At 38.9% G+C, this 19,343-nt stretch overlaps 1 protein-coding gene across 16 annotated transcripts in view; it reads right to left on the bottom strand.

The window, feature by feature from the left end:
• The window catches only part of shot (dystonin-like protein short stop), a 141,646-nt gene that overhangs the window by 98,227 nt on the left and 24,076 nt on the right, over positions 1–19,343 (bottom strand). For 14 of the 16 annotated variants that reach the window (XM_090180926.1, XM_090180931.1, XM_090180933.1 and 11 more), the window contains exon 2: positions 12,983–13,044. In XM_090180926.1, the coding sequence (XP_090037052.1) occupies positions 12,983–13,044 (62 nt within the window). Of the gene's footprint in view, positions 1–12,982; positions 13,045–14,695; positions 15,890–19,343 lie in introns of those variants that run through there. The other 2 variants (XM_090180923.1, XM_090180932.1) reach the window with 1 other exon arrangement.

Here is a 19,343-nt window from a genome sequence, read left to right as displayed (position 1 = left end):
GGAATTTTATAGTGTAGAGTGAAAGATACGGAATTTTATAGTGTAGAGTGAAAGATACGGAATTTTATAGTGTAGAGTGAAAGATACGGAATTTTATAGTATAGAGAGAAAGATACGGGATTTTATAGTATAGAGTGAAAGATACGGGACTTTATAGTATAGAGTGAAAGATACGGGACTTTATAGTATAGAGTGAAAGATACGGGATGTTATAGGATAGAGTTAAAGATACGGGATGTTATAGGATAGAGTTAAAGATGCATGATTTTATAGGATAGAGTTAAAGATAAGATTTGTCAAATGACAGCGACTTTATACAGCGCAGCGGAGAAAACTGGAACTAAAAGTAATGAATTAGTTTTAACTTAAACAAAGGCCTACCACGGCGTCGAATACGATTAAAATCCCAAAAGTATAGTATTAAAACTCAATTTTGTGAAGACCTTGCGGAAGATAGCGCGTAATTAAAACACGTTCAAACAAGGGGCGATTATAATTATCAAAAAAATAAATCGTTGAGAGGGTAACATCTAGACGACCAAAAAGTGTCAAGTGCATAATAGATTAAAAAAAAATAGGAGGTACAATTAAAAACTTCGCGAAGGTCGTCAACTCGTCATGATCCGCCGAACAAAAGCGGCTTTCACACTTGGATCATTTTCAGCCATTAATTATCCTTTAATTACCACCTGCAATACGTCAAAAAAATGGGATGAATTTTTTAAGTATAAAAACGTCAGGGATTACCTTTTATGGGTAATATGGAATTCTAGATGTGACCATATTTGGGAAATTGGTTAGCCGGCTCGCAATAAATTTTCAATAGAAGTTTAGTCAATATGGCGACATTGGTTCAAAGGAATGTGGCTCGAGGGGTCGGTCATTTGGAAAAATCCCGTACAAAATATGGAAAAAAATCCACAAACCCAAAATCCAAGAATTTTGCTCACATAGACTTTGACAATAAAAAATCCTGGATTTAAAAAAAATCCAAAATCCCGTACACAAAACAGGCAAATGTCCGACCCCTCGATGTGGCTAGTCTTTCGTCACGTGAAAACTAACTCTACAGGCCTTATAAATTGTAAAGCTTGGGAAGTTGTATAGAAATCGATATTCGAAACCCTTCAAAATAAAGGCTTTTGAGAAGCGTCCAAACTTGGGCATTTTGAATGGTCGAGACTTTTGAAGGGAAATTTCAAGAGCAGAAATCTCGTTTGGGCCCGAATTGAATGCGCTCGCCTTGTTTGTACCGAAAGCGTCCCGCTTTTCCAATTAAAAGTTGACGCTCCATCTCTATTTTTTTTCATTTAACATTTTTTATTTGTATTATAATAATAATAAAAGGGGTTTGGCAGGCGTCTAACGCGATGGAAAATTCGAGTTCTACTTCCTGTTGATTTCCACGTCAGAAACCGTAACGCTATAAATCAAATTCAAATCCGATAAAAGGCAATGGCTTATTCGTCATTGAATAACTCGCACTCTTCCGCTACCTTTCTCGCGCTCCGAAAGCGATAGTCCATTTTATCAATACCCTAGTTCTCCTTGACATACGAAATTGGGGATAGGTTTTAATTGGAAGTTTAATTAAAAAAAACCGGAAATTAGGCAATAAAAATATATTTTTTTTTAATTTAAAGTTTCAAATTGACATTATCGCGCTAGCGAGGGTAACCTATATCATTATTTACAATATGCGAGAAAATTATTATTATTATTATATGTTTTAAGTTGTTTACCAAAGTCAGCTGTTAAACGCGTTTTAAAATGGTGATGAATCTTCGGGGAATAAACGCGAATTCGCCCCACTAATCTACTTCTAAAGCCACAGATGTTACAAGTGTATATTTTTCTAGATAATACATAACGGTATAATCCCACACGATCGAGTGATGTCGAAAGAGAACCGATACAGGTGTAAACAAAATTCCCACCAACTTTCAATATGGGTCATCCCTTGTTTCGTATCCAAACCCTGTTATTTATATTTTTACATACAAGAAATATAACACTTATCCATTAAAAATATTTCACCCCTTAACATTAACCGCTGTACAAAGTTTGTTTTTAATTATAGACTAAACGGCAATAAGGATATTTCCAACATGTAAAATTAAAGCCAATAATAACAGGTAATTTAAAAAAGAATAACGTTAGGGTTCATTTCAACGTTAGGACGGATTGGAATACCGAGAAAAGTCGATCTTACGTCGGGTATAAAAATTGGAAAACAAAATAGCTAATTTAAATATTACCTAAACCTATAATCATAAGACGAGAAATTTAAGGGAAATAACGTCCGAGTCACGGGACAAGAATTTTTACATTAAATCATACGGTCTCTTTTCGAGAGAACTTATTTTAACGATTATGGTTTTAGAAATATTTCGGGTCATTAGATTACGTACAAAATTGAAGCCGGGAAAGGGAGTAAATTTAACGTTAGCTTTAAACAAAGAGCGAATGTCCGACTTAAAATAAAGAATCGCATTATTCAATCAAATATGGAAAACATTACCATACAGACGAAAATCGGGACAAAACTCGTACTAAAAATTTGGAATAAATTACGTAATATCAGCCGTAAGGCGGGTTTAATACGGCACAGACAGACTGACCAAGATCACCCAAAGCAACTTTAATTAGGACCAAAAGGGGAAAAAAAAATCTTTTAAAAACAAGAGTCGGCTTTTGACGGCGATATGAATGAGAAAATTATGTAAATAGTCGAGAATAAAAATTAAAGGTAAAAAAGTTTCTTATTTTGTAAGAAGTCTAGATAACCGCACCTTAAAAGCCATTAAAAGGCAGAACCAGCGCCAGGTTTTGAGTGTTTCGAAGAAAACGCGCGCAATCTGCCACTGACTGCGGATAAATTAGGCGCTAAATGGTTCTCTCTCATTAGCGAAGATGGAAGGAAGAGCTAATGGGTTCTGGCCTCTTTTACGACCAATACGTTTCGCCGGATGAGGACAAGCGTGATTTCCTACGAAACACCGTTATTAGAATCGTCTGGGTTAAAAGACACCTGTCCGCCATTTCTTTACACGCATTTTAAATCCAAAGAAAATGTTGAAAATTATTTCGAAGATTGTGGTATATGGTTTTTGCTTCGGATTTGGTTTCTCAATTTTAAGCCACTTTTTCGACATTTCTCCAGTCTGATTTTACCATAGAAACTACAAGAGGAATAGAAAGAGTCGATGAAAAGTGTTACGGGCGAAAGGTTCTCCGTTCATTTCTGCTTGAATCTAATTGGCCGTCATTTCCAAAGCTTTTTTTTGATTGGACCAGAGATAACCGGAAATGAAGGGAGAACCTTTTGCCCGTGTCATCTTAGTAAAGCACGTACAAAGGCAGGGCCTTCTATTCCTGTGGTAGTTTCTATCGATTTTACACACGAGTTCGGAATTATAAAATACACTTCAAATTTTTCCAAGAATCGTTTATTGAAATTTTTCTCGTTAAATAATTACCGAAGACATCACGCAATTATCAATGATTAAATCAAATTACTATTCAAGACTTAACAATAATTATACGCTGAAATTATTAAGAGGTAAGGCTACAAATTATTTTAAATAATTAAAAATTCTTGGGAAAATATATACCGTACTGAAAAGCTCCGCGGCATCGTTAAAATTGACCTTTTCGTATTAAAACGTTGAAGAAGTCAAGGGGAAGAGGTTTCATTATAAGCGTAATACCCGCATCAACCTATTAAACCCAATTTCTGAAAAAGCGCTTCTACTATGGCAATGCATTGCGGGTAGGATAACAAATTAAAAATTATTAGGAGTGGATCCACAGGCAGGGTCAGCTATAGAGACGGCCGCGACCAGTGTCGAAACAAGTCAATTAAGCTTCGGCTAACGACCATAAAACCGATTTCAAAAGAGATTTCCACATAAGGGGGATTATCTTCAACCCGTTCTTCGAAATGAGAGTGACAAAAAACCTGTCTTGGTCGGAACGAAGACCCCAAGGGAGCCTCATCGCGATTCGCGGAATTATATTAAAAAATATATAGACTTACGTTCAGACGTCGAAAAAATATATATATTTAATTTAATTTAGCCACAAAATTATCAACCGCGTTATAATTTAACAAAACAAACTACTCCGTGTACCGCAATTAAATTGAATGACTAAAAATAAACCTTAAATTAAAAATAAATTATCCAAAATGGGCTTGCCCATAAGTGAATAACCCGAGTTAATTACTAAATATCATCCCATTTTTTAAAACTGATATAATTAAAGTTACCTAACACATTTGAAGGATAGGGGTAGTAGTCCCTTTAGTTATGCCGGTGCCTTTTTGGGTCCCGTTCACACTACTCAAATGACTCAACGTACGCCAGAATATAAAGAATTTCTTAATCAAAGGATATCCGAGTATATTTTTACAGCACACGTGTTATTTTTTAATTAGTTCTCGAAGATTGGCAGCGTAACGAATTAGTTTTTTTTTTTAAAGATTTTATATAGCGCGGGTGCCATAAGACCCCCGGGGTTAAAAACCCCCTAGCGGCAGCGTCAGGAAACGAGTGTTTGTAAACGCAAGTACTTCAGCCCCTGTCAACGGCTGGAACGTTTTTCGGAACTTGGGATAGGAATGCATTTTTATAAGGCTTTTTCAGCAATGGGACCCTTTCTCTACGTTAAGTCCCGTACGGGTTGAATGACACCCGGCTTTCGCTCCCAGAGCCAAAAAACACATCAAATATTTCGGATAGATTTATGGGTTTATTTTTTTTTATGCCGACCATAAGGAAGCCGAGTCCTTTATCTGTCTCCGCGTGTGGAATTTACTAGTGGTCAGATAGTGCGTTTTGGATGACTGCCCTAGTTCCCAAAACGACTCCCAGAGTTTTAAAGAAAAAAATATCCAAAGTTATAACCACAACCGTCTTCGCAACGCTATTATTAAAAGGATTAAACGAGGCAATTAATGTTAAATTAATCTTAATTATAACCGCGCGGCCTAGAAAGAATTTGGACGCGAGTGGTAAGCGCGGTTATAATGCGAAATAGCGGTTATCGCGGCCCCATAACGGGGCCCCTAAATACTTCCAAAATGGCCGAGCTACTCCCATTAGTGCACCGGAAATTACCAAGCCACCTTTATGGCAGCCTAAATAGCTTTTAAAACGTTGCCTCCGTGAATCGCGGGTTTAATATTAAGGGGTAACTGTATTATTTCGAGCTTTACAGGGTAATATTTCGTAGCTTTTCCAATACAAAGTCTTAACTTTTTTGAAAAACCAGAATATTAAAATTCCCGTAATGCATTTATATAAAAATTTAAATAATATATTAGGGTTGGCAGTTTTTAAATTTTTTTTTAATAAAAATCAATTCTACTTTTTATTTCATCGAATTTGTGGATTTTTGGACAATTAATGGCTCCTTTCCTTTCTAGCCGGTTGATCTCAAAGTTCATTTCGCGCGTGAAAATTAGGGTATAAAAGCAAGTAAATAAGCCTCAACTAAACGTTATTTGAAATCTGACAGTTGGTTGATAATTTGTTTCTTTCGGGGCATGTAAAAAAATTAAATGGAACCTTTTTTAATTTATTTACTATTTAATGACTTAGCTTATTTTTGATGTCTCCCTTGAAATGTAATAATAAACATAATAATCAGTTAGGCTAATACCCAAGGCACCACCATAAGCCTAAGTCATCGAGCGACTTTTAATGCCATTAATCCCGGTGGTCGGGTTGCAATGCCCTTTATGCCACGCGAGACAACATCTCACTACACTAACTAACTATTACAAGTTTTTATGGTAAGGTCGAAAACCCCTTTGATTTTATTTAAATCATTTGAAAAACACTTTATTTAAATTAGCCAACTCTCTAGTATTTAGGAAGTCGGTTAATTTTTAATGACGTAAATTTTTGTAAATTTAGTTAGGTCATCAATCCGCTTGATTTATGGGTAAATTTCAGAGGGATAATATTGGATGAAAGAGTCGAATTCATCACCTTAAAACGAAGAAACAGAAGCCGGCGATAATATGAAAAATGAAATCGTTTGCGTCACGAGTCAAGTCTTCGTCTTAGAAACAAAATTACAAACAATAAGTGTGCGAGGGAGTTTTACAGAAATCGCATATTTGCACGAATCAGCGCAAAACGAGAGCGACTCGGGGTCGAAATTAAATACTGGCTGGGATATCGAGAGATGATTGTTTATTATTCGAAAGCTCGCGCGGGAACGAGAAACAAAATCAAACAATGGGGCATTAAGAAGTGGTTTCGGGGAGAGATTAGGGTTTCGTATCGAAGTATACGAAAGCCCGGAATTAGGCACGCAAGCCTTCAATTGGTTCGCAAACGCAACCAACAACTAGATTAGGGGACCTCTGTGTTTTCGTGTTAGAGCATCAATTCACGGATATCGGATCAATATCAAGGAGAACTGATATACTGAAGCAATTGTACGGGCTGAAATGTATCACCTCAATCGGGAAAAAATGGGATAAAATGTATCACCTCAATCGGGACGAAACGGGCTGAAATGTATCACCTAAATCGGGACAAAATGGGTTGAAATGTATCACCTCAATCGGGACAAAACGGGTTGAAATGTATCACCTCAATCGGGACAAAACGGGTTGAAATGTATCACCTCAATCGGGACAAAATGGGCTAAAATGTATCACCTCAATCGGGACGAAACGGGCTGAAATGTATCACCTCAATCGGGAAAAAATGGGATAAAATGTATCACCTCAATCGGGACGAAACGGGCTGAAATGTATCACCTAAATCGGGACAAAATGGGTTGAAATGTATCACCTCAATCGGGACAAAACGGGTTGAAATGTATCACCTCAATCGGGACAAAATGGGCTAAAATGTATCACCTCAATCGGGACGAAACGGGCTGAAATGTATCACCTCAATCGCGACGAAACGGGCTGAAATGTATCACCTCAATCGGGACGAAACGGGCTGAAATGTATCACCTCAATCGCGACGAAACGGGCTGAAATGTATCACCTCAATCGCGACGAAACGGGCTGAAATGTATCACCTCAATCGCGACGAAACGGGCTGAAATGTATCACCTCAATCGCGACGAAACGGGCTGAAATGTATCACCTCAATCGCGACGAAACGGGCTGAAATGTATCACCTCAATCGCGACGAAACGGGCTGAAATGTATCACCTCAATCGGAACGAAACGGGCTGAAATGTATCACCTCAATCGGAACGAAACGGGCTGAAATGTATCACCTCAATCGGAACGAAACGGGCTGAAATGTATCACCTCAATCGGAACGAAACGGGCTGAAATGTATCACCTCAATCGGGACGAAACGGGTTGAAATGTATCACTTCAATCGGGACGAAACGGGCTGAAATGTATCACCTCAATCGGGACAAAACGGGCTGAAATGTATCACCTCAATCGGGACAAAATGGGTTGAAATGTATCACCTCAATCGGGACAAAATGGGTTGAAATGTATCACCTCAATCGGGACAAAATGGGTTGAAATGTATCACCTCAATCGGGACAAAATGGGTTGAAATGTATCACCTCAATCGGGAAGAAATGGGTTGAAATGTATCACCTCAATCGGGACGAAATGGGTTAAATTGTATCACCTCAATCGGTACAAAATTTATCACCTCAATCGGGACGAAATGGGCTAAAATTTGTCACCCTAATCGGGACAAAATGGGTTAAGATTTATAACCCAATAGCTACAAATTTAAATTAATTTGCCAAATATGGAAATGATACTACTATTAGGCCAAATAGATTTTAACTTCATTGTAGGACTCAAAATGTGATTAATGACGTTACCGTGCGAAGGAATTTCTTGCAAATCAAATAAGAGATATTACGGTTACATTATACGGTTAAATTTCACCTATACAGGTAGTAAACCACCGAAAATCAGAACGATAAGGAAGAGATTGGAAAATCAATCGCTATAAATTAAGTTGAAATTGTTTTTAAAAGCGGCAAGATTTGAAGAGAGCCAGGGATGCCTACACACTCTGGTGCTGGCGAAGGAGGGCGTTGCCTCCGAGAGACGCGGGCTTAAAACAAGACCTGAACTTATAAGGTAGCGCCAATGGTGACGTGACGTCACAAATACCCCCTAAAAAAAACTACACACACACCGTTCGAAGTACACCCTAACATTAGCCGTGGGCGAATACAATGTACATGTACCTAACGTGGATAGAAGTAATAACAGTGGGTCATTTCCCCATCGTAGTCGCCAATTTTTATAGAAACCCAATTTAAACGTACGGAAGGTGAACTTCACTTTTTAAAAAAGCCACCTGTTCATAAACACGGTTCAAAACAACGCGAAAATAAATTCTAAAACGGTGAAAGTGGAGAAGATAAAATAGTAACAGATGCGTATGAATGAAAATTAACTCGTTTTCTTCAAGTAAACAATCGTTGGTTATATTTCATTTTCCGCGGACGGAAACGCCGAGAAAGGATTCAATTTAATAGATTAATTGCCTCACTTTTCAGAAACTGTCCGTGTCAATTCTTTATACAAGGTCGAATGTTACGCGGAGTCAATGTTCAAGAAAAAAAAATCAGATTTGAAGGTTCTTCTTTGGGAAAAAAACTAACTTTTTCAAGTCGACTTTAAAATGAATTCAATGCTAACAAATTGTTATTGATGTTTTTCTCCTGAAGATTTTTAAATAAAAATTCGACAGAAAGAGGAAGGTGGGGAGGGGGGTGAGATAAATAGCCACCGTAACATTAAACACCTTTTCTGAACAGATTTTTCCAAAAAGGTACTCGTTTGCAAATTCGTGTCGAAAAAAATGGAAACTACTTTATATATACAGTCGCAGCCTACGCCATAAGTATTCGGCGCCTTTTACATATTTCCAACCTTTTGAAAAGACGAGGTAAGCCTTGCCAGGAACACGAGAGTTTTGCCCACATAATGAAGAGTCGTTCAGGGACGAGTTATCCATTGGGATAAACGCGCTGCCCGGTAGCGTAGGCACCAGAGAGGTCCCGTACATTTTTATATCCACACTACAAAAAAGCATTCCAAAAGAGAAAGGAAAAAAAACATCAAGAATTTGACCTAGAAAAAAACTTTCACTCGACAAAACGCATTTTCTTCCAACGCATTATATGGCAGAGGGTTTCAACTTCCCAGTCAAGGTTTTCCGCAACCAGAAGCTCATAATGGTAGAATTAAGTACAAGGGAGACATATTTAATTGACAAATTCCGGGCAATGCAGATATATCTTCGCGAAAGAACTTGGCACCATCGCGTCGTCGGAGAACTCCGGAGTCTGATGAAAACGCGCTGGAGAAGGACTAGCCCCAGAGAGACACGGAGCGGAGATAAAAAAAATGCATTTGGCACGTGGATGGAACGTCGATTATTGACTTTGGCTGCCGCCGGAAAAGATGAAAAATACGAGCGGAACATCTTTGCCAGCTCGGCCCGAGACAATGGCAACTCGACTAAATTGCCAACTCCAATTAGTTTCCAAGCATCTGCCCAAGGTTTTTTCTTTACACAAATTGAAACCACCGCGTTATACTATACCTACCAACAAGAAGAGAATAACTAACCAATGACGTATCCGACTACGTCATCCCGGCACCCAGATTTCTCGGAAACGAAGATTCCAACTAGGAAATCTAAAATAATACGACATTCCGGGCCAAAGTCAATGCCTCCCAGTCAGGAGACCAGAAAAATAATCGGAATTTAACAGAATTGGGTAGTTTCGAGACCGTTACAAGTTGAATATACGCTTGTAAACAAGAACACCGCGTTTTAATGAAAACGGTAAATGGAACACGCAGTTACTGGTGGGCGTGATGACACCTGTCACGTGGCGGACGCCGTTATTCAAAAGTCGGCCACGCTGGGAAAATGGGTGATAATACAAAGGCGGCCCATAAAGACCCCGCTGCGCCAAGCTGGTCCCTCTCGCAAATATCCTACAAAAGGGGCCCCTCTAGGAACAGATATTAAATTCTACGGAGAGGCGAAAGTTCACTCACCGTATACTTACGTCGTTCCTCTCCCCTAAGTCGATTCCCTTTCGCATACGCGCGCAACACACCCAAGTTGAAATAACGACCCTGGAAGGTTTATTGCCTTTTATATTGTTTACCATCAAGGACTACAGGAAATTATTAGGTTTGGGGTTTTGAATACATAGACATTGTTTACAACTTTTGCCCGCAAAATGGGGCTTAAAAATATACTTTAGTAATCAAGAATTTATTTATTCATACTTATGGAGAATAGCAATGTTGAGGGGTTTTTAAAAGTTTCATACAACACACCTCGTGCTCTGCCAGTATGCTTCATCATAATAATACATAGTTTGCACCTAAGGGAGGGCCCTATGGTCGCCATGGAAACCGGGAGGGGAGGTAAAAAATTCCAGCCATTTCGCGCGGAGCTACAAAATTGGTAGCCATTTTGTTGGTCATCTCATCGAAGCGATTAAACGTACGAAAATTATGGATTATGCTTTAATTGTTTTTAAATTAATATCGTTATGGGCCTTAAGCAAAACCAGATAAGATTTTAAAACCGGGTTATTGAAATAAAATATCAAATTACAACAGGAATATCTACGAACCGAAGTTGGCAAAGTTTATCAAATTAGGCCTTGCGGTGATCCCTTTCACAATTACCTTCAATATCGAATAAAATGACAATTTTCGCTCTCCCTTTCTAATTTAACCACTCGAACTAACCATTTTTAACGTGAAACTAAATTCTTAATCATTATAAAATAATTAAAATCCGCAAACAGACGATTGAAACTGTTAACCCTCGTGTTTTACTAAGAAATCTACACCAGCAAAATGGCACCGTTTTACGGTTCATTCTTTCTCAAATTACATATTTATTCTTGGTTCATATATCTATACTTGCAACTGTGTCATTGATGACGTAGGGATGCAAACTATGTATAATAATCAGCTAGGCTAATACCCAAGGCACCACCTTAGGCCTAAGTTATCTAGCGACTTTTAAAGCCATTAATTCAGGTGGCCGGGTTACGACGCGTAGGAGGGTGGTGGCCAACCCTTCATGCTACGCGAGCCAACAGCTCCCTACACTAGTTTCTCCCAATATAGTTCAGTCAAATCAAGGACATAAGGTTATGTATTTGTACCCCGCCGTTCCGCTGGGCACTACGGCGGCACACAAGACAAAGAGTCATGCCGGACAAAAATGCACTTTGCGAAACAAACGTTCGGCCAGTGAGACAGCCATAAAGACAGGCTCACATATGGCAAACAAACGCCCTCATCATGGCCCAACAAAAGGCGACACCATGGGCTGCCCTAATTCCCACCCTCGCACAGCTGAGGACTAGAGTGACTTCCTCTTCCACCACACAAATCCTCCCCAGTAGGATATTGAATGCCAAGTATGGAACACCCCCGAGGTTCCAGTGACCCAGCGCCCCGATCACGAGACACCTCCTCGAGGACTCCAGTGACCCAGCAAACCGGGTGTGGACCGCCCCCAAGAGCCCCGCGACACCGAACGCCGGGTGTGGAGCCCCTCAAGAGCTCCAGTGACCCCATCAAACCACTAGATCAAGGACAGTAGATACAGGGACAAGAAAGCAGGGGAAAAAATCGATTTTAAACGTCTTCATATTCACGGGGAGTTAGATGTAAACAAACCGCGGCCATTGTTAAGACGTGGTTCACCATGGACAGTATTATTGTAGTTAGTTTTTACCATTTTGATGTTAAATTAAAAATCAAACTACAAGCGTAAATAAAAAAATGCCCATTTGTTTTGAACACTTAAGCCTCGTCAAGAACCGCTAAAATTCGGTGACCGCCATTTATTTTTGTTTACAACTAACTCTCCTCGCGTTTAGGTCGTTTTAGGTGATATATTCCAACAGAGGCCGCCAATACACTTTCTCGTCCCTGTATCTACTGTCCTTGATCAAATTTAACACCAACATGATTGAAACATAGTTCAATCAAATTTAACCGGTATTTCATTGTTTCCCTAACACTAACACGATTGGAACAAGCGTGTGACGTTTAACTTTCTCCTTTTCTCGTGCCATGGTGCCCTCTGATCGTCTCAACAAATAAATACCTTTTTGAAGGTACTAATTCTAACGCGAGATAGTTTAAGAAAATAAAGATACCTACGTTAACGATTTAAAATGATAAAGAAAAGAATAAATAGCCATGGGTGGGTGTCAAAAAGCGATTGGTATAAAAACACGAGTAATTGGAAATCGTAAAAGTAGCGCCTAGTCGAAAGGTTCCATCGCATTCTACATTCTAGCGGTTCCGAGAGAGATTAACCATGGTATACACGTTCCAAAAAGGACACTTTATCAAAACTCGGAAAAGAAAGATTTTAATAGGAGTGGGTGAATGAGTGGCGCGCATTCTACGAGTTAACCAAACGATAGCGCACCGTGGTGCGGAGGCACGCATGGTGCACGCCGGGGCGCCCATACTTCAGGTACGCTACAAACCAAATAAAAAAAGCATTGTGTTCCACTTAACCGAAAAATATATATAACCAAAATAAATCGAGATGAAATAAATCCTACGCATCTTAGGATAAAGACCTACACGCGGATAACCTCCTCGGGAAACGGGTTTCTGTGGTTTTACGTCACTTTTAAAACATTTAGCGTCGGGGATACAATGGTCATACTATCATTTCACAGAATCAGTATAGTAAAATGTTTTTAAAACAAAATATTCTACAAAAATAACTTAATTAAATAGACAAACATTCGTACAAGAGCCTCTCGCAAAATAAATATATCGATTTGTAGTGTAGCCCCCTTTCCCCTTAAACTGGATAATTGAAAATTGTCCATCCGAATTTCCATGGCCCACGCTATCAGACCTTAGAGGCGAGAAACCATTTGAACACATTCATTCGTTCTGGCATCCAATAACCTCACACTGATAAGAAATAGAAGCGTCCATTACCTTTTTAAGATGTTTGTTGACCCATTTGGTGAATGTTTTCTTCTGAATCGCATCCCGTTCATCTGGGGAGATTTTAAAAAGACGAGACCACATTAGTATTATCAAAGATACCATACATTCGTCAAAATTGTCAAACAGTAATTTAGATCGTGAAATCGCGACTTATAATAAAGGAACTCAACGCGGAAGTCTAAACATCGAGGTGTCTTTGTAAAAACAACACCATGCTTAATGAAAATGATTCGCTCAAAGCGGATGAACGCGTGGTACCTCGAACCACCGAAGATTCTAGCGTCAACCAATTATTTTTCGAGCTAAATTGCCCCCAAAACATGAATCCGCTATATATCGCTACGAGAAGATAATATCGTATTCGCACTAGATCTTGTCCAGCGGACTAGAAAATTGAACAACGCGAAAAATCATTCCTCTCCAAATACCGGCCCAATATAACGAGACGAAAAATGAGGTTTCCCGCGTGGAATTGGGATTAAGTATTGATAATAAAATTGAGGTTTTTTCACTTCTGGGCATTTATATTTCCGTAGAGAATACCAGTACAATCGGTTCATAAACGAGAATGTCATTTTCTCCAGCGGAATTCGAAGCTAATTAACGTATTAATTAGGGTTTCTATCATTTAAGAGAGTTTATGAAAACTGGTAACTGGTTCTATTTTTTGCGAAGATGGAATATAATTTGCGTAATAAGATTTAAATAGTCCTACTGTTTTAACACTACGAATATGGCGAAAAGTTTTGAGTGGGGCCAATGAGAACGGGAAATTTGGAAGGGATCAAAAAACCGGGTGGACCAACATTTTGGGGTGGTTCCGAGACGAGCTACGGACGCTGGGGGGCTTATACACCCAACGCGTAAGTGTATCGTACATTTTTAAAATTTTCTTCGCGATATGGATAATAGTAGAGTTCCCAAGTAAGCAAATACGACGTTTAGTAAGTTACAATATTTGGGTGTTACCGGTAATTCGGTTTACCAACATGAGGGTTTCCCTATAACTGGAGTGCATTCGCAAAAGATAAAAAAAAAACCCAAAGAATGGTTAAAAGGGGCGTGGAACCAGTAGTATTTCTCGCGTCACTTGGCGCGCTCCTCGCTTATTTTGGGACTAAAATTTTTCCAGGCGCGTACATGGGTAAAACTTTTTTGTGACTCAGAAAACCGGTACCCTAAATTGGGCAGAAAAAGTGATTCGCTTCGCCCGTGTGAAGACATTTCCATTTACAGCTTTCTTTTTCAAGAAAACGTGTCTGTATTTTTAGGGTCGAACCGAAAGAATTATTAATTTTCAATAGAAATAAATTATTTTTTTTTAAATTACCAAGATACGCCTCGCTAAATTTAATTATCCACTATTAAATAACTTTGAAACGTCAAATTAATCATTTATTTTGAAGGTTGTAATTAGGTAGATCTATAGCGACGGACCTTGACTGAAACTATGGTCTCTGTACTCCGATAACTCTAGGTGTTAAGAGGATTGTAAATAATAAGGAATACGACTGCGCCTATGCTTAAAAACGATAATTAAAACCGTACACGAACTTGGGCTAATCTTATCTAACAAGCTGTCAGTAGAAACCACTTTAAAATTTATCCTAGAAGCCTAGTTTCGAAATCAACACGCGTCAACAATAAAAATAAATAAAGCTTAACATTCCTAAGTCTTCGAAGTAAAATATAATCGTTTACCTTTGAACTTATGCAAACTGGTCTCGTACTGCTGAAGACTGGGGTCGTTTTCGCCGTTACCGTTGGCAGTCACGCCATTATTATTAGTATGATAGTAAAATTCCATCTCGAAGACGCCTCTGCCCCTTCCAAAGAACAGAAGGGGGCCTCTGACCAAATGTTCGTCGGAGTTTTAAAAACGGATGGGTTTAAAAACGCGAATTAACCAATAAATTTAAAAATTCCGCACGTTAAATTAAAAACAATATGATTAAAAATCCGGGGGCATACGCAAAGTCTCGACCGACGGTGGTGGTGTCGCCGAATGTTAGAACAACGGACACGCGAAATCGCTCTCAAGCAGACTGACGTTTAAGCCCATTTAGAAGTTGGGGATAGCGCGGTTCCCCGCTGCAGTAGGTGGCATTTTTTTTCCATGTGGGCAGACCTCTTCGTTAGAAAAATCTCGAGACGTTCCGCGGAAGGTCGTCATATTTGACGTTGGAGCGGTCGCGAATTCATTCACAGCAACAGGCGCGGAGCAACGCGTCGACCCTCCCTACTTTCACTTTTACACCAGCGAGAAGTAGTTCCTCGGCAGACCCAGTAGCGCCGACGACGCGTTTCCTCAAACCGAAGAAAAAACCAACGCCAAACTTCCCAAATGTTCCCCCGAATAGTAAGAAAAAAGATATATCACACTTCCCGTTACGTTGTTTCCGGAGTGGAGAATCCTTAAAAGGACTTCGTGACAAGGAGCTCAAAAATTTCCAGTTGCGAAATACAGTCAGGCCGGTCCGGTTTTTCCGCGAACCCCGGACTACACGTGCTTTTTGTAGTCCAAATAAACGAAACAAAAAATACAAAAGAGGAATTTCCTCAGCGCGCACTCCCCTCTGAGGCTCTGTCTCTCTCTCTCCTTCGCTACGCGTTTCAGGTGAGCGCTCGGCAGCGGCTTTCGTCGACGAATTCCCCCATATGTTGCTGTACTATAAAAAGTAATACAATTTAAGCCTAATTTTCAAGCGGCTTCGTATCGGCGCGACTCGTAATACTTTAAAAACTATACGAATTTAAACGTTGACCGTTGGTAAAGGTCCGAGGGTTAATTACCATTCAATGGGTCACTCGGTGAAGGCGTTTTCTGGCGTACGGGACGCGAAAGTAACGCGTGTCTATCTTCGAAACCCAGCCGGCGAAAAGTTGACGGGCGCCATTTGCGATTCGCCTCCCGAGAACGGAAATCGGTAGGGTGCGTCCCACTTCGGGATGGAAAAGGGGGTGGAAAGGAGACAGCAGACAACCGGGGGGGAACAAACGCGTTGAGAGAGAGACTCATTTTACTCCATGGATAAATTATACAGTTTATAAAATCATCTTGTTGTTTAGACTAAGGGACGTAAAAACTTCGTATTGGGTGCCGTCGAGTTATTATTTGGAGACAGGGAGGCTCAAAAATAAAACAATGAAGATACAATATTTTTACGTCTCGTAATGTTACTTAGTTGTTATCACGGATGAATTAAGCTCCACCCCACTTAACATGAACGTGTACGTGTAGACTTCCTTAAGCCTTTTCATGGCTAGAAAATCTTCCAACGCGTATAAGTTAAACTCCTTAATTCCAAAAAAAATATATATAGCCTACGCTTTATAATTGACCGATTTCAAAATTACGTTTTTGCGCGTGACAGTACCTTTACATTGTGAGGTATAGCAGGATCATTTACCCGCTTTTATACCCTAACATGGCGGCGTATTTTCACGCGCAAAATGAATTTTAAGATCCACCAATTGGTAGTAAAATATTAACAAAAATTTTAAATTATCTGATATGATAACGTCACTTTTGAAAACCTTTTTACAATAGATTACAAAATAGCGTCAACAAAATTATCGACCTTTTGTTCCGAACAAAAACCAATCAATTTGAAAAAAGGAAATAAAATTGCGCCCACGTGAGTGCTGATGTGACAAAATAAAATATATGGTTTTATTTTGGGGTGAATGGAGATTACCCCTATTAAAAAAAAACAACGGTAGTTGAGCGGGTTTCAAAAATAAAATAAAAATTATCATGTACGAGACAAAAACCTGCATAATCTAGATAAAGGTAGTTTAATACATTTGACGGGTTTTTGGCCCTCATCCGTTCATGGCAAAATCGTGAAGGAGAAGCGTTTACCAGCCGGGGCGGAGAGTGCGGAAGAAAATAGCGTCCATGCGAGGGTGGTTGTGCCATGACTAAACTCTCGTGCGACCTTTCAAACACGACTTACACGTTTAAACCCTCCTTCCCCGGTACGTTACACGTAACTAGAGGCGATAGACAGTACCAGCGAAGGAAAACTGGGTGGGTACAATCTACGCCCTTCAAGCCGCTTTTGATTCTATCGCGGCTTGACCACATTAAGCCCCTTTTGGTCCGGCAGGAAGAAAGGTACTGCACCAAAAAATAAAACGAAATTTGGTCGAGAGATATGTTACTAATGGATTATTTTTGGTTTTATCGCGAGCGTGAATGCTTTTATGTTTTTATTTTTAATTCGAATTCGCAATTATCTTTCCGAGATTGGAAATGACCATAGAAGAAGCAAGATGATTCAAAGCTAAATTAGCGTTACGTTCTAATATGGTAACGAAAAATGGGGAGGGAAGGAAATGCTTGGATCATGACTAACTGATGATGTAAAAAGACCCATCCCGACTTTTAAAAACACTCGGGGGATACTAATAATGGTTAAAAAAAAGTATAAACTTTAATTCCGCCCACACACCAGGATCAAGATGTGTGTATATTTAAATAAGTTTTCCCTTATTTGTTTTAAAATTATTATTCAAATTTACCCGTCAAAAAGTCATTCCGTAATTACTTTTTCCTGGTATTTGTGTTCGATTATGTTACGTATGAATATGAATAAAATATAATACGCCTTTGCATTGTGTCACCAAACAAGGAAGTTTGAGCAGTCAACGCTAAATTTATCTTACGGGACTAGTGTCGCCATCTGGTTGAGTTATGACGAACACAATGGTTGGCGGGTCGCCTTCACCATATAACACATGTCTTTTTGTGTTATAGAATAATATATAACAATCTTTAAGACAAAAAAATCTAGTCTTATACAATTAAACGAAGAAAAATTATTCATTATCTCACCAACAGTGACTCAATCTATGACGTGGTTACGATAACCCGCTTGCTTCGAATTTAGCGATAAGTGATTATTTCTAAATGTCAAATTGTACCCCCATAGTTAAACGTTTACATAACCCAACGAACGATAATTGTTCGCACTCGCCCAACTTAAAAACTTAGCATTTTACACCGCTCCCTTTTAGAAATTTTTCGCAGCATGGTGAAGAATAATAAAAATCTCCGCGTAGTAATAAAAGTGTTAGAAACGTTTTAAAAGAAAGATACGAAACTTTTTGTTCGAAGGCGCGCACGCTAATCGTCAATCATTCTTAGCATTATGCCATAAACTAGGAGAGCACACTCACCGTATCCCCCCCCCCCCCCGGGAACAAACTGTTCTACGGAAAACGTGCCGCCATCTATATCTGTAACATTGAACTATTTCACCCAAATTTAAATGTTTTATAATTTAACGCTTCTCTAAAATTAATTAATTGAAGATATGAAAAATAATTATTACGGATAAATTTTCCATCCCAATTATGCAAATTTCTGTATTTAATATAATCAAAATAATAAAATAAGAGTTGAACCGACCGTTACTTTATACCCCGAAGGATAAAAATGGCCAATATCTCTAGCGTTTTGACTCAGTGTCAAGTGATGTTATTTTTTACAAAAATAAGCTTTAAGAATAATGCAGTTAATCGGGAAGTCATTTGATATGGTAATTAGTGGATAATTTGTGGCTGGTCAGACATCAAAGTCGTGCAGGACTACAAATGTTTTCTATTTGGCACACTACATTGAAAACGAGTTTTTTCTAGACTAAAAATATTTTTGTTTCACGCTAAGGCCCAACAATTTAAATTTCTTATTTTTGCTAAGATTATTTTAATTTATACGAAGGGTACGAAGAAAATGATAAAGCCGGCCGCCTGTAAAGACTGTTTAACCGTCAAGCTCGGGTACAGGAGGAGAAAGCACTTAAAGGGGGCGGCTGAATAAAAAGGAAACAGGAACCAACAAAATAAAGAATTCAATAGGAGAGTGCGTGTTGGGAAGTTAAAGGCACATATTTCTGTTCAACTTTTGCCTTTGAAAACGCCGCATTGCGGTAGACACATTTTTAAAAAGTACTCTTAAGCCTACTTGGACTCGAACGTTTTTAGGCCTAAAGAATACAATACACGTACAATATCTATCATATATATTATCGCCTATGATATTTATATCCAAACCACGCTGTCATATAAGATTGAATGTCTACGTTCTTTTTGTTTATACCATATAACGTAAAAATAATATTTAGGATAACATAACAAGTTTTTCGGCGATTCGCCCCCCCCCCCCTTCCAGACTAAAATATTTCGCAAGCGCATTTTATTACGGATAATTAAGTTCTAGGCCCGTTTTAAATTTCTTAAAGCGTGAACAGAAACACCCCCTTTTACACCTTTTCGGTGACAGTTTTCTATTTTTAAACCAGAGGTTAATTAAATATGGCGTCGCTTTCGAGGAAGCAGGCTA

Source organism: Leiobunum rupestre, chromosome 7 (assembly GCF_980474605.1).
Source record: "Leiobunum rupestre chromosome 7, qqLeiRupe1.1.hap1, whole genome shotgun sequence".
Classification (NCBI taxonomy): domain Eukaryota; kingdom Metazoa; phylum Arthropoda; class Arachnida; order Opiliones; family Sclerosomatidae; genus Leiobunum; species Leiobunum rupestre.
This window is presented reverse-complemented; position numbering and strand designations above follow the sequence as displayed.